Source organism: Tachypleus tridentatus, chromosome 2 (assembly GCF_004210375.1).
Source record: "Tachypleus tridentatus isolate NWPU-2018 chromosome 2, ASM421037v1, whole genome shotgun sequence".
In the NCBI taxonomy this organism is placed as follows: Eukaryota; Metazoa; Arthropoda; class Merostomata; order Xiphosura; family Limulidae; genus Tachypleus; species Tachypleus tridentatus.
Genome location: NC_134826.1, coordinates 153,357,381 through 153,373,133, shown reverse-complemented (window position 1 = coordinate 153,373,133; position 15,753 = coordinate 153,357,381). Strand labels below are relative to the sequence as shown.

The following is a 15,753-nucleotide window of genomic DNA, read 5'->3' as shown; positions in this document are numbered from 1 at the left end:
TTGTGCTTGTGTATATTGACGTATGTATTAATTTTTTGTGTATACTGACGCATGTATAAATTTGGCTTGTGTATATTGACGTATGTATTAATTTTTTTGTGTATATTGACGCATGTATAAATTTGTGGCTTGTGTATATTGACGCATGTATAAATTTGCAGCTTGTGTATATTGACGCATGTATAAATTTGTGCTTGTGTATATTGACGCATGTATAAATTGAGGCTTGTGTATACTGACGTATGTATAAATTTGTGCTTGTGTATATTGACGTATGTATAAATTTGTGCTTGTGTATACTGACGTATGTATAAATTTGTGCTTGTGTATATTGACGTATGTATAAATTTGTGCTTGTGTATATTGACGTATGTATAAATTTGTGCTTGTGTATATTGACGTATGTATAAATTTGTGCTTGTGTATTTATTTATATAGAATTTTGCGTCTGTGTATATTGACATATATATTTATTTGTGTGTGTATATTGACATATATCAATTTGTGTGTGTATACTGATGTATATACAAATTTGTATACCGTATTTTCCGGTTAATAAGCCGAATCGCCGAATTTTCAGCTCTGAAAATGAGGGTTTTTGCTTTTTACCGCCCAATAAGCCGAAGCCATTTTTAAGAAGTGACAAGTTTCTTCAAAATGATTTCTTAGTCTCGTTTCAGCGTCAGCATGCATGTTGTGTGTGATCATTGGCGTTCTGTAGTAAAGCAGAACGTGTCGTATTGAGACAGAGATGGAATCAATATGTCATTCGTTATTGGCTCCACTCACTGTAATTAGGTAACCAATGAAATTCCAGAAACAACGTTTCACTTAACGTGCTTTGCTGATTGGACAAAATTACCGCCAATGGTAATGTTCAAAATAAAAACATTTCCTAAGAAGAAGAAATTTCCGAAAGGAGTGATCGGCCAATAAGCTGACCCCCAAAAATCAGGTCCAAAATTTAGGGCCAGAAATTCGGCTTATTAGGCGGAAAATACGGTATGTCGATTTACGCGTTTATAAATTTGTGTGTATATATTGCGGTATATAAATTTGTGTGTGTATATTGCGGTATATAAATTTGAGTGTATTTTGACGTGTATATACATTTCTGCCAGTGTATATTAACGTATGTATATACTTGTGTCTGTGTATATGGACGTATATATAAATTTGTGTTTATATTAGTGTGTATATATCATTTGCGTGCTTATATTGACGTACATATGAATGTGTGTATTGACCTATATGTAAATTTGTGTGTGTGTCTGTCTTGATCTTCTTGTATGTAAGGAATAACTGAGAACACTAGAATTTTTTTTTCAAATATACCTTTAATATCCTTAAATATGTGTTTTTTAGTATTAAACACAAAACTACATACTAGGCTATCTGTGTTCTGCCCACCACAGGTATTGAAACCCTCTTTCTAGCGGTATGAGTCTGCAGACATAGAGCTGTTCCACTACGGGGACAATCGTAAATGAAAATGACTGGTAATAATATATTTATTGAAATACAAGGTGGTTTCATTTTATTATATGAGCCTTGAAAACACTGTGGCTTATACGTATTTTAATGATTTGATATCTGGAGTCACACCGTGAGACAATTATTATTGTTGATTGGATATCTTCAGATGGACTCGGATGATGTTGGATCGGTGTGATTGCTTTATCTTTCAACATCACAATATTTCAACAGGACTTATATATTTAAAAACGGCTGGTCTGGGTAGAGAAAGCTATTAGTACCCATACCAGACGGTATAATTTTCTCTACAAGTGGGTTTTCTCGACATCACTCATTATCAACAGGATTTACTTTGATTATTTTAACTGAACATGTTATCGTTATGACGCCCTCTGATGTCAATTCCTGAGCTAAATAGCATTAGTGATGAAACAGCGTTATTTCTCATAAGTGTTCTGAATTACTGGTTTTAGTTATTAACATATTTTCAACCTTTTATATCAAGCCAAAAATCTGGACCTACACAGCCATACCCGCAATTAAGAACACCATATTGACATGCGTAGCCATGGTATCGGTTCGAACAATCAATAATTCTGAGCACGTGATCAGACTGAGAGGTTGGACAAGTCAACGGCAGGTAAAAAATGTATTTCATCTATTTATGTTTTATACTTAGGCAGTTTAAAACCACGTGCTTTATAAAAAGTTTCTCTAAAAATAATCACGTTTCGTCAAAAAATACATAAATATGTTTCACCAATCTGAACTTTAAATTTACAAAGAATTTTTAATAGTACGATTTTACAAAGAATTTTCATTTTTGTAACTTTACAAGGAATTTTGAATGTTCTTATTTATAAATATTCACTCTAACCATTCTAGTTCAAGTTCACTCCAGTTCAATTAATAAGTTTCAAATTATGTGTTAAACTAACTTCTGCCACGAGTGGGGTGAAGGGAAACAAAAGTTTCTGACCCACCGGCTTATTTTTTGTCCCCCTTCGATAAGAGCGAAATAAAAATTAAACCCAAATATCTGTCAAGTAATTTGAGAGAGCGCTATGTCTGCGGTTTACAGTAGTAGAAACTCGTGATGGGCTTTTGTGAAGCTTTGTGCTTAAACACATTTAAAAAAAAGTTTACAATAATTAAATTTTTAAACAAAATGATTAATATTCAATGTTTACAAACATGTTTTACCGGGATATTCTTTAAGGATTAATGAATTTGAATAATGTTTAAAACAAAATGCATTTCACTGTTATCACGTAAAGTCTAAACCTAATGCATAAGAATATTTCTAACGAACAGTAACCTTCCTTGTTTTGGTTCTATGATATGAACAGTAACCTTCCTTGTTTTGGTTCTATGATATGAACAGTAACCTTCCTTGTTTTGGTTCTATGATATGAACAGTAACCTTCCTTGTTTAGGTTGCATGATATGAACAGTAACCTTCCTTGTTTTGGTTGTATGATATGAACAGTAACCTTCCTTGTTTTGGTTGTATGATATGAACAGTAACCTTCCTTGTTTTGGTTGCATGATATGAACAGTAACCTTCCTTGTTTTGGTTGCATGATATGAACAGTAACCTTCCTTGTTTTGGTTGTATGATATGAACAGTAACCTTTCTTGTTTTGTTTGTATGATATGAACAATAACCTTCCTTGTTTTGGTTGTATGATATGAACAGTAACCTTCCTTGTTTTGGTTGTATGATATGAACAGTAACCTTCCTTGTTTTGGTTGTATGATATGAACAGTAACCTTCCTTGTTTTAGTTGCATGATATGAACAGTAACCTTCCTTGTTTTGGTTGTATGATATGAACAGTAACTTTCCTTGTTTTGTTTGTATGATATGAACAATAACCTTCTTTGTTTTAGTTGCATGATATGAACAGTAACCTTCCTTGTTTTGGTTGCATGATATGAACAGTAACCTTCCTTGTTTTGGTTGCATGATATGAACAGTAACCTTCCTTGTTTTGGTTGTATGATATGAACAGTAACCTTCCTTGTTTTGGTTGTATGATATGAACAGTAACCTTCCTTGTTTTGGTTGTATGATATGAACAGTAACCTTCCTTGTTTTAGTTGCATGATATGAACAGTAACCTTCCTTGTTTTGGTTGTATGATATGAACAGTAACCTTCCTTGTTTTGTTTGTATGATATGAACAATAACCTTCCTTGTTTTAGTTGCATGATATGAACAGTAACCTTCCTTGTTTTGGTTGTATGATATGAACAGTAATCTTCCTTGTTTTGGTTGTATGATATGAACAGTAACCTTCCTTGTTTTAGTTGCATGATATGAACAGTAATCTTCCTTGTTTTGGTTGTATGATATGAACAGTAACCTTCCTTGTTTTAGTTGCATGATATGAACAGTAACCTTCCTTGTTTTGGTTGCATGATATGAACAGTGACCTTCCTTGTTTTGGTTGTATGATATGAATCACAATGCTCCTGTTACCCTTCCCGTCTCCTAGGTCAACCCTCGTTACACACCTTTGGTGATCTATGCTGAACTGAAGAAAGGAGAAAATCCAATACTAAATGCCAACGTAACTGCTTTCGTTCGCTTACTCGGTGAGAAAGATTCTGAAGTGAAAGTACCTCTTTTTGACAGTGGTAATGGAGGTAAGTACCTATTTTTGACAGTGGTAATGGAGGTAAGTACCTCTTTTTGACAGTGGTAATGGAGGTAAGTACCTATTTTTGACATTGGTAATGCAGGTAAGTACCTCTTTTTGACAGTGGTAATGGAGGTAAGTACCTATTTTTGACATTGGTAATGCAGGTAAGTACCTCTTTTTGACAGTGGTAATGGAGGTAAGCACCTATTTTGACAGTGGTAATGCAGGTAAGCACCTCTTTTGACAGTGGTAATGGAGGTAAGCACCATTTTGACAGTGGTAATGGAGGTAAGTCCTCTTTTTTGACAGTGGTAATGGAGGTAAGTACCTCTTTGACAGTGGTAATGGAGGTAAGCACCTCTTTTTTGACAGTGTGTAATGGAGGTAAGCACCTATTTTGACAGTGGTAATGCAGGTAAGCACCCTTTGACAGTGGTAGTGCAGGTAAGCACCTCTTTTTGACAGTGGTAATGGAGGTAAGCACCTATTTTGACAGTGGTAATGCAGGTAAGCACCTCTTTGACAGTGGTAATGGAGGTAAGCACCTATTTTGACAGTGGTAATGCAGGTAAGTACCTCTTTTTGACAGTGGTAATGCAGGTAAGTACCTCTTTTTGACAGTGGTAATGGAGGTAAGTTCCAGATAACTGTGTGAAACATAAAGGTCACAGATGTTATACATGTATGTGGAATTTTTAAATGTCTTATATAGGATTAAAACCTTAATTGTACAATAAACAAATATTGTCTATACCATGTTCAAAAGTTATCTACAGAACCTTCAGATACGTTCTATATAATAAATACTGTCTATAGAAACTTCTCAGGTTGTTTACAGAAATGTCTTTTACAGAATGTTCAAATGTGTTTTACATGTAGAATGTCCAACCCGTTATTGTATAATACATACAATTTTTATTGTACAAAATACAATATGTCCAAGTGTTTATTGTATAATATATACAGTTTTTATTGTACAGCATGCAAAATATCCAACCGTTTATTGTATAACATAGTTTTATCAGTTTTTATTGTACAACATACAATATGTCCAACACTTTATTGTATAATACATACAGTTTTTATTGTACAACATAAAATATGTCCAACCGTTTATTGTATAATAGATACGCAGTTTTCAGCCATTTACCTCGAAGTATCTCTCCTATGTTGTAATTCTCTCTTACTTAGATCCAGATATTACTCGAGGAGATGGCATCTACTCAAGATACTACACACAGTTTTCTGTTAGTGGTTGGTACCGCGTACACATCAAAGCTACAATACACGAAGAAAAGGACACTGTGGTACTGAATGGACGAAATACAAAGGTTTCTCCAACTCAAATAATTTATGGTGAGTTCTGCGATACATGTGTTAATTTACTTTAGTCTATTCGAATAAAGTTTCTTGTTTAGACGAGAAAACTAAATTAATGAAATTAGCAAATTATTTCATAAAATAGTAACTAATACAGAAGCATCCACTATAGCATATATTTAGATCTTTGTTAATTTGTGGATCAGATGAATTTTATCACAAACAAAGTTAACTTATCAGAAACCCTGTTTAGATCTGTTATATTTTAGATCAGAGTAACCTTATTACAAATCTAACTAACCTTACAATATACCTGTTTAGGTCTGTGTTGTATTATAGATCAGGCTAGTCTTATTATAAATATACCTAACCTTACAGTAAATATGTTCACATCTATGATATATATTAGATCAGGCAAATCTTATTATAAACCTAGCTAAACTTACTGTAGTTCTGTTTATATCTGTTATATTCTAGATCAGACTGACCTTATTATAAACCTAAGTATCATTACAGTAATTCTGTTCAGATCTATGATATATATTATATCACACTAACTTTCTGAGAAATCTAGCTAAAATTACAGTAAACCTGTTTTGTTCTATCTTATATTGTAAATCAGACTAACTTTATTGTAAACATAGCTAACGTTACTGTAGACCTCTTTAGATCTAGGCAGGTAAGCAGTAGCCCCTGTTTAAACAGTGGAAAGTCCAATGATTTACAACAGGAAAGTTAAGAGCTGGTGTACCTTCGGCAGAGATGGCAGATAGCTTGACCAGGCTTTGTTAAGAGCTGGAGTACCTTCGGCAGAGATGGCAGATAGCTTGACCAGGCTTTGTTAAGAGCTGGAGTACCTTCGGCAGAGATGGCAGATAGCTTGACCAGGCTTTGCTATACGAAAAACACTCCCATGGACAATGTTGTTATTGAATTTTTAATGTGTATATTTCTTTTTAATATTTTATTATAATATCTGTGTTAATCTAGAGTATTTTATTGTAATATCTTTGTCAGTCTAGATTATGTATCTGTGTTATACTAGAGTATTTACTACAGTATCTGAATTAATCTAGATTATTTTATTATAATTAATGGGTTAATCTAGACTATTTATTATATCTGAGATAATTAAGAGTATCTGATTATGATATATTCTATCATAATATCTAGGGTATTTATTCCCATGTTTTACAATATTAATGTTAATCTCGTGTTTTATAATAATATCTAGGGTACCTTTTCACAACGTCTGGGTTGATCTAGAGTATTTTATTACCATGTCTCTGTTAACCTCGAATATTCTCTTACAGTATTAGTGTTAATCCAGTGTTTTACAATAATATCTTTGATAATCTAGGGTATTTTATGATAATGTCTTTGTTAAACTCGAGTATGTTATTACTATGTCTGTGTTAACCTCGAAAATTCTATTACAATATTAGTGTTAATCTAGTGTTTTATAATAATTTCTTTGTTAATCTAAGGTGTTTTATCGTAATGTCTGTGTTAATCTCGAGTAGTTTATTATCATATCTATGTTAACCTCGAACATCCTATTATAATATTAATGTTAATCCAGTGGTTTATAATAATATCTTTGTTTATCAAGAGTATTTTATCATAATATCTTTCTTTATCAAGAATATTTTATCATAATATCTGTATTTATCTAGAGTATTTTATCATAATATCTTTGTTTATCAAGAATATTTTATCATAATATCTGTATTTATCTAGAGTATTTTATCATAATATCTTTGTTTATCAAGAGTATTTTATCATAATATCTGTATTTATCAAGAGTATTTATCATAATATCTGTATTTATCTAGAGTATTTTATCATAATATCTGTATTTATCTAGAGTATTTTATCATAATATCTGTATTTATCTAGAGTATTTTATCATAATATTTGTATTTATCTAGAGTATTTTATCATAATATATTTGTTTATCAAGAGTATTTTATCATATCTGTATTTATTTAGAGTATTTTATTATAATATCTGTATTTATCTAGAGTATTTTATCATAATATCTGTATTTATCTAGAGTATTTTATAATAATATCTTTGTTTATCAAGAGTATTTTATCATAATATCTGTATTTATCTAGAGTATTTTATCATAATATCTGTATTTATCAAGTGTATTTTATCATAATATCTGTATTTATCAAGAGTATTTATCATAATATCTATATTTATCTAGAGTATTTTATCATAATATTTGTATTTATCTAGAGTATTTTATCATAATATATTTGTTTATCAAGAGTATTTTATCATATCTGTATTTATTTAGAGTATTTTATTATAATATCTGTATTTATCTAGAGTATTTTATCATAATATCTGTATTTATCTAGAGTATTTTATAATAATATCTTTGTTTATCAAGAGTATTTTATCATAATATCTGTATTTATCTAGAGTATTTTATCATAATATCTGTATTTATCAAGTGTATTTTATCATAATATCTGTATTTATCTAGAGTATTTTATAATAATATCTTTGTTTATCAAGAGTATTTTATAATAATATCTTTGTTTATTAAGAGTATTTTATCATAATATCTGTATTTATCTATAGTATTTTATAATAATATCTTTATTTATCTAGAGTATTTTATAATAATATCTTTATTTATCTAGAGTGTTTTATCATAATATCTGTATTTATCAAGAGTATTTTATCCCCATATCTTTTATAACATCGAACACTCTATTACAATATTAGTGTTAAACTAGTGTTTTATAATAATATCTTTGTTACTCTACGGTATGTATATTAATATCTTCGTTAATCTAGACTAGTATATTACCATGTCTGTATTAACCTTGAATATTTTACCACAATATTAGTATTAAAATAGTGTTTTATTATATCTTTGTTAATCTAGGGTATTTTATCATAATATCTGTGTTAACCTCTGGTATGTTTTTACCATGTCGGTGTTAGCCTCGAACACTCTATTACAATATCAGCGTGAAGCTAGTGTTCTGTAATAATATGCTTGTTAATCTAGGGTATTTTATCGTAATGTCTGTGTTAATCTCGAGTAGTTTATTATCATATCTATGTTAACCTCGAACATCCTATTATAATATTAATGTTAATCCAGTGGTTTATAATAATATCTTTGTTTATCAAGAGTATTTTATCATAATATCTTTCTTTATCAAGAATATTTTATCATAATATCTGTATTTATCTAGAGTATTTTATCATAATATCTTTGTTTATCAAGAATATTTTATCATAATATCTGTATTTATCTAGAGTATTTTATCATAATATCTTTGTTTATCAAGAGTATTTTATCATAATATCTTTGTTTATCAAGAGTATTTTATCATAATATCTGTATTTATCAAGAGTATTTATCATAATATCTGTATTTATCTAGAGTATTTTATCATAATATCTGTATTTATCTAGAGTATTTTATCATAATATTTGTATTTATCTAGAGTATTTTATCATAATATATTTGTTTATCAAGAGTATTTTATCATATCTGTATTTATTTAGAGTATTTTATTATAATATCTGTATTTATCTAGAGTATTTTATCATAATATCTGTATTTATCTAGAGTATTTTATAATAATATCTTTGTTTATCAAGAGTATTTTATCATAATATCTGTATTTATCTAGAGTATTTTATCATAATATCTGTATTTATCAAGTGTATTTTATCATAATATCTGTATTTATCAAGAGTATTTATCATAATATCTATATTTATCTAGAGTATTTTATCATAATATTTGTATTTATCTAGAGTATTTTATCATAATATATTTGTTTATCAAGAGTATTTTATCATATCTGTATTTATTTAGAGTATTTTATTATAATATCTGTATTTATCTAGAGTATTTTATCATAATATCTGTATTTATCTAGAGTATTTTATAATAATATCTTTGTTTATCAAGAGTATTTTATCATAATATCTGTATTTATCTAGAGTATTTTATCATAATATCTGTATTTATCAAGTGTATTTTATCATAATATCTGTATTTATCTAGAGTATTTTATAATAATATCTTTGTTTATCAAGAGTATTTTATAATAATATCTTTGTTTATCAAGAGTATTTTATCATAATATCTGTATTTATCTATAGTATTTTATAATAATATCTTTATTTATCTAGAGTATTTTATAATAATATCTTTATTTATCTAGAGTGTTTTATCATAATATCTGTATTTATCAAGAGTATTTTATCCCCATATCTTTTATAACATCGAACACTCTATTACAATATTAGTGTTAAACTAGTGTTTTATAATAATATCTTTGTTACTCTACGGTATGTATATTAATATCTTCGTTAATCTAGACTAGTATATTACCATGTCTGTATTAACCTTGAATATTTTACCACAATATTAGTATTAAAATAGTGTTTTATTATATCTTTGTTAATCTAGGGTATTTTATCATAATATCTGTGTTAACCTCTGGTATGTTTTTACCATTTCGGTGTTAGCCTCGAACACTCTATTACAATATCAGCGTGAAGCTAGTGTTCTGTAATAATATGCTTGTTAATCTAGGGTATTTTATCGTAATGTCTGTGTTAATCTCGAGTAGTTTATTATCATATCTATGTTAACCTCGAACATCCTATTATAATATTAATGTTAATCCAGTGGTTTATAATAATATCTTTGTTTATCAAGAGTATTTTATCATAATATCTTTCTTTATCAAGAATATTTTATCATAATATCTGTATTTATCTAGAGTATTTTATCATAATATCTTTGTTTATCAAGAATATTTTATCATAATATCTGTATTTATCTAGAGTATTTTATCATAATATCTTTGTTTATCAAGAGTATTTTATCATAATATCTTTGTTTATCAAGAGTATTTTATCATAATATCTGTATTTATCAAGAGTATTTATCATAATATCTGTATTTATCTAGAGTATTTTATCATAATATCTGTATTTATCTAGAGTATTTTATCATAATATCTGTATTTATCTAGAGTATTTTATCATAATATTTGTATTTATCTAGAGTATTTTATCATAATATATTTGTTTATCAAGAGTATTTTATCATATCTGTATTTATTTAGAGTATTTTATTATAATATCTGTATTTATCTAGAGTATTTTATCATAATATCTGTATTTATCTAGAGTATTTTATAATAATATCTTTGTTTATCAAGAGTATTTTATCATAATATCTGTATTTATCTAGAGTATTTTATCATAATATCTGTATTTATCAAGTGTATTTTATCATAATATCTGTATTTATCAAGAGTATTTATCATAATATCTATATTTATCTAGAGTATTTTATCATAATATTTGTATTTATCTAGAGTATTTTATCATAATATATTTGTTTATCAAGAGTATTTTATCATATCTGTATTTATTTAGAGTATTTTATTATAATATCTGTATTTATCTAGAGTATTTTATCATAATATCTGTATTTATCTAGAGTATTTTATAATAATATCTTTGTTTATCAAGAGTATTTTATCATAATATCTGTATTTATCTAGAGTATTTTATCATAATATCTGTATTTATCAAGTGTATTTTATCATAATATCTGTATTTATCTAGAGTATTTTATAATAATATCTTTGTTTATCAAGAGTATTTTATAATAATATCTTTGTTTATCAAGAGTATTTTATCATAATATCTGTATTTATCTATAGTATTTTATAATAATATCTTTATTTATCTAGAGTATTTTATAATAATATCTTTATTTATCTAGAGTGTTTTATCATAATATCTGTATTTATCAAGAGTATTTTATCCCCATATCTTTTATAACATCGAACACTCTATTACAATATTAGTGTTAAACTAGTGTTTTATAATATCTTTGTTACTCTACGGTATGTATATTAATATCTTCGTTAATCTAGACTAGTATATTACCATGTCTGTATTAACCTTGAATATTTTACCACAATATTAGTATTAAAATAGTGTTTTATTATATCTTTGTTAATCTAGGGTATTTTATCATAATATCTGTGTTAACCTCTGGTATGTTTTTACCATGTCGGTGTTAGCCTCGAACACTCTATTACAATATCAGCGTGAAGCTAGTGTTCTGTAATAATATGCTTGTTAATCTAGGGTATTTTATCGTAATGTCTGTGTTAATCTCGAGTAGTTTATTATCATATCTATGTTAACCTCGAACATCCTATTATAATATTAATGTTAATCCAGTGGTTTATAATAATATCTTTGTTTATCAAGAGTATTTTATCATAATATCTTTCTTTATCAAGAATATTTTATCATAATATCTGTATTTATCTAGAGTATTTTATCATAATATCTTTGTTTATCAAGAATATTTTATCATAATATCTGTATTTATCTAGAGTATTTTATCATAATATCTTTGTTTATCAAGAGTATTTTATCATAATATCTTTGTTTATCAAGAGTATTTTATCATAATATCTGTATTTATCTAGCATGTTATATCATAATGTCTGTTTTGATCTAGAGTATTTTATTACCATGTCTGTGGTAGCCTCGAACATTATATTACAATATTAGTGTTAATCTAGTGTCTTATAATAATATATGTGGTAACCTCGAGTAGCTTCATACAGTATGTAGTTCATGTAGTTTCACACAGTATGTAGTTCATGTTTTCTTATCATACTTGACCAATTTTCTATTTTCGACAGATATACTAGATTTCAAAAACCAAGTACCATTGAATAATTTCAGCCGGTTTACCGTTGTTGAGTCATTTCACATTGTGGCTCCACCTACTGACGAAGATCATTATCCTCCAAACAGAGTCACCAATCTTCAAGTGAAAAGTGTCAATCAAAGTTTGGAAAATGTGACCGTCTTCTTGAAATGGACTGCTCCGGGCGGTGATGGTGACTGGGGAAGTGGTACGTTAGTCAACCCTAGTAATTAAATAGATTTAGGTCATAATCCTGGTATAATAAATGAAATTAATTTACAAGCAAACAAGAATTATAAAAGCGACCACAGTTAGGTTTTTATGTTATCTATGTTTCTATGTTATCTATGTTTAAACAATAATTTCCAGTACTGACCATATCCTTGATGTATGTTGCAGCTTCAAGGTATGAAGTCCAGTTTTCTGAGGTTCCATCAGCGCTAACAGAATGTAGTTTTGGGGACAGTCACGAGCAGATGATCTTCATGAAATCACAGCCACTACCTAGCTATTCAGTGGAAGTCCAAGGCTTTAGTTTTATTCCGGTAGAGAAAGACACTATTCTTTACGTAGGCCTTCGTGCTGTTGACAGTGCGGGTAATTATGGGAGAGTGTCAAATGTGGTTCCTGTTATTCTGAAAGGTCGTAATATTCCCACTACCACCTCGACCAGCACATCAACCAATACAACTTCATCTATAACTGAAAAATTTACTATAAGTTCATCCTCTAGACCAGAAACTGTCGAAACAACGACACTAGACGTCACCACTAGTAAAACTTCTCAACCGAAGGAAAACGTTGATGTTGAACAAGTGATTATTATATCGAGTGCTGCATGCGGTGGGTTTCTCTTCCTTGTTATCCTAGTGAACGCCATCTGTTACTGCATGTGCTGTAGAAAACACCTTACTGGATCGAAAGGAAACACACTTCAAAGAAGACATTCACGTTATAGCGTAGACATAATGAGTCATCCCGCAAGTAGACTTTCTGTAAACAGTCTACTTCAAGAAAGAACCCAGATCATCCCGGAAGGCAACATGTTGTTTGAAGGAGGCCAGTCACAACCACAGGGACCACATACAAACAAACAAGTGGCAAAAAGGAACAACTTCGACAAACATGCCAGTGATGACGTCACTATGTCCTGTGACCCACTTCATTTTCCTGTACATTCCACTAGCGAAACTCCCTATTCTACATCCTTCCGAGTCAACACAATGGACAGTGATTGTTTGACATTTAAATTCCACATTATCCAAACGTATCGGACAAGAAAATTGAGTTAGACACCAGATATTTTGTACAGCCGTCTCGTTACGATAACCCGAATAATATATTTCCCAATACTGCGGTCCGGCCACGTCCTATTGTAGAGGTTGATGAGGATCTTGGTATCGTATGATGTTGTTGATGAGGATCTAGGTATTGTATGGTATTGATGATGAGGATCTTGGTATCGTATGATGTTGTTGATGAGGATCTAGGTATTGTATGGTATTGATGATGAGGATCTTGGTATTGTATGATGTTGTTGATGAGGATCTAGGTATTGTATGATGTTGTTGATGAGGATCTAGGTATTGTATGGTATTGATGATGAGGATCTTGGTATTGTATGATGTTGTTGATGAGGATCTAGGTATTGTATGATGTTGATTGATGAGGATCTAGGTATTGTATGATGTTGTTGATGAGGATCTAGGTATTGTATGGTGTTGATGATGAGGATCTAGGTATTGTATGATGTTGTTGATGAGGATCTAGGTATTGTATGGTATTGATGATGAGGATCTTGGTATTGTATGATGTTGTTGATAAGGATCTAGGTATTGTATGATGTTGTTGATGAGGATCTAGGCATTGTATGATGCTGTTGATGAGGATCTAGGTATTGTATGGTGCTGGATGATGAGGATCTAGGTATTGTATGATGTTGTTGATGAGGATCTTATTGTATGATGTTGTTGATGAGGATCTAGGTATTGTATGGTATTGATGATGAGGATCTTGGTATTGTATGATGTTGTTGATGAGATCTAGGTATTGTATGATGCTGTTGATGAGGATCTAGGTATTGTATGATGTTGTTGATGAGGATCTAGGTATTGTATGGCATTGATGATGAGGATCTTGGTATTGTATGATGTTGTTGATGAGGATCTTGGTATTGTATGGTATTGATGATAAGGATCTTGATATTGTATGATGTTGTTGATGAGGATCTTGGTATTGTATGATATTGATGATAAGGATCTTGATATTGTATGGTATTGATGATAAGGATCTTGGTATTGTATGGTATTGATGATGAGGATCTAGGTATTGTATGATGTTGTTGATGAGAATCTTGGTATTGTATGGTATTGATGATGAGGATCTTGGTATTGTATGATGTTGTTGATGAGGATCTTGGTATTGTATGGTATTGATGATGAGGATCTTGGTATTGTATGATGTTGTTGATGAGGATCTTGGTATTGTATGGTATTGATGATAAGGATCTTGATATTGTATGGTATTGATGATAAGGATCTTGGTATTGTATGGTATTGATGATGAGGATCTTGGTATTGTATGGTGTTGTTGATGAGGATCTAGGTATTGTATGGTATTGATGATGAGGATCTTGGTATTGTATGATGTTGTTGATGAGGATCTTGGTATTGTATGGTATTGATGATAAGGATCTTGATATTGTATGATGTTGTTGATGAGGATCTTGGTATTGTATGATATTGATGATAAGGATCTTGATATTGTATGGTATTGATGATAAGGATCTTGGTATTGTATGGTATTGATGATAAGGATCTTGGTATTGTATGGTATTGATGATAAGGATCTTGGTATTGTATGGTATTGATGATAAGGATCTTGGTGTTGTATGGTGTTGTTGATGAGATCTTGTTATTGTATGCTGTTGTTGATGAGGATCTAGGTATTGTATGGTATTGATGATGAGGATCTTGGTATTGTATGATATTGATGATAAGGATCTTGATATTGTATGGTATTGATGATAAGGATCTTGGTATTGTATGGTATTGATGATAAGGATCTTGGTATTGTATGATGTTGTTGATGAGGATTTTGGTATTGTATGGTATTGATGATAAGGATCTTGATATTGTATGGTATTGATGATAAGGATCTTGGTATTGTATGGTATTGATGATAAGGATCTTGGTATTGTATGGTATTGATGATGAGGATCTAGGTATTGTACGATGTTGATGATGAAGATCTTGATACTGTATTGTATTGTTAATGAGGATGCTAATAGTGTCTGATAATATAAATGTGTTTAGGACTTGATGTTGTGTGATAAAATCAAACAATTGCAGCTTGGTTATGACCTTACCTTCATGTTGCCTGTCACTAATTAGAACTAACAATATTATCATCAGGTACGAAGCTCATCAGCATCAGAAATGAAAATTATCTTCTTTTCACACATGTAGTCAATACTTTTATTAGTTACATTTTTTAATCAACAGTGGTTTCTCCCATAAACATTGTATAACATCAGTAACTAAGATTTGTGTGTTTCCAATATTATATATACAGC

At 29.7% G+C, this 15,753-nt stretch overlaps 1 protein-coding gene across 1 annotated transcript; it reads left to right on the top strand.

Annotated features, from left to right (window-relative positions):
• The first annotated feature begins 458 nt into the window (after window positions 1–458).
• LOC143245654 (calcium-activated chloride channel regulator 4-like) lies at window positions 459–13,471 on the top strand. The gene is made up of 5 exons (XM_076492002.1): window positions 459–2,116; window positions 3,977–4,127; window positions 5,315–5,479; window positions 12,172–12,387; window positions 12,579–13,471. Exons 1-5 carry the CDS (start codon window positions 2,045–2,047, stop codon window positions 13,469–13,471), a joined length of 1,497 nt encoding a protein of 498 aa, XP_076348117.1. The 5' UTR covers window positions 459–2,044.
• The last annotated feature ends 2,282 nt before the right edge of the window (window positions 13,472–15,753 follow it).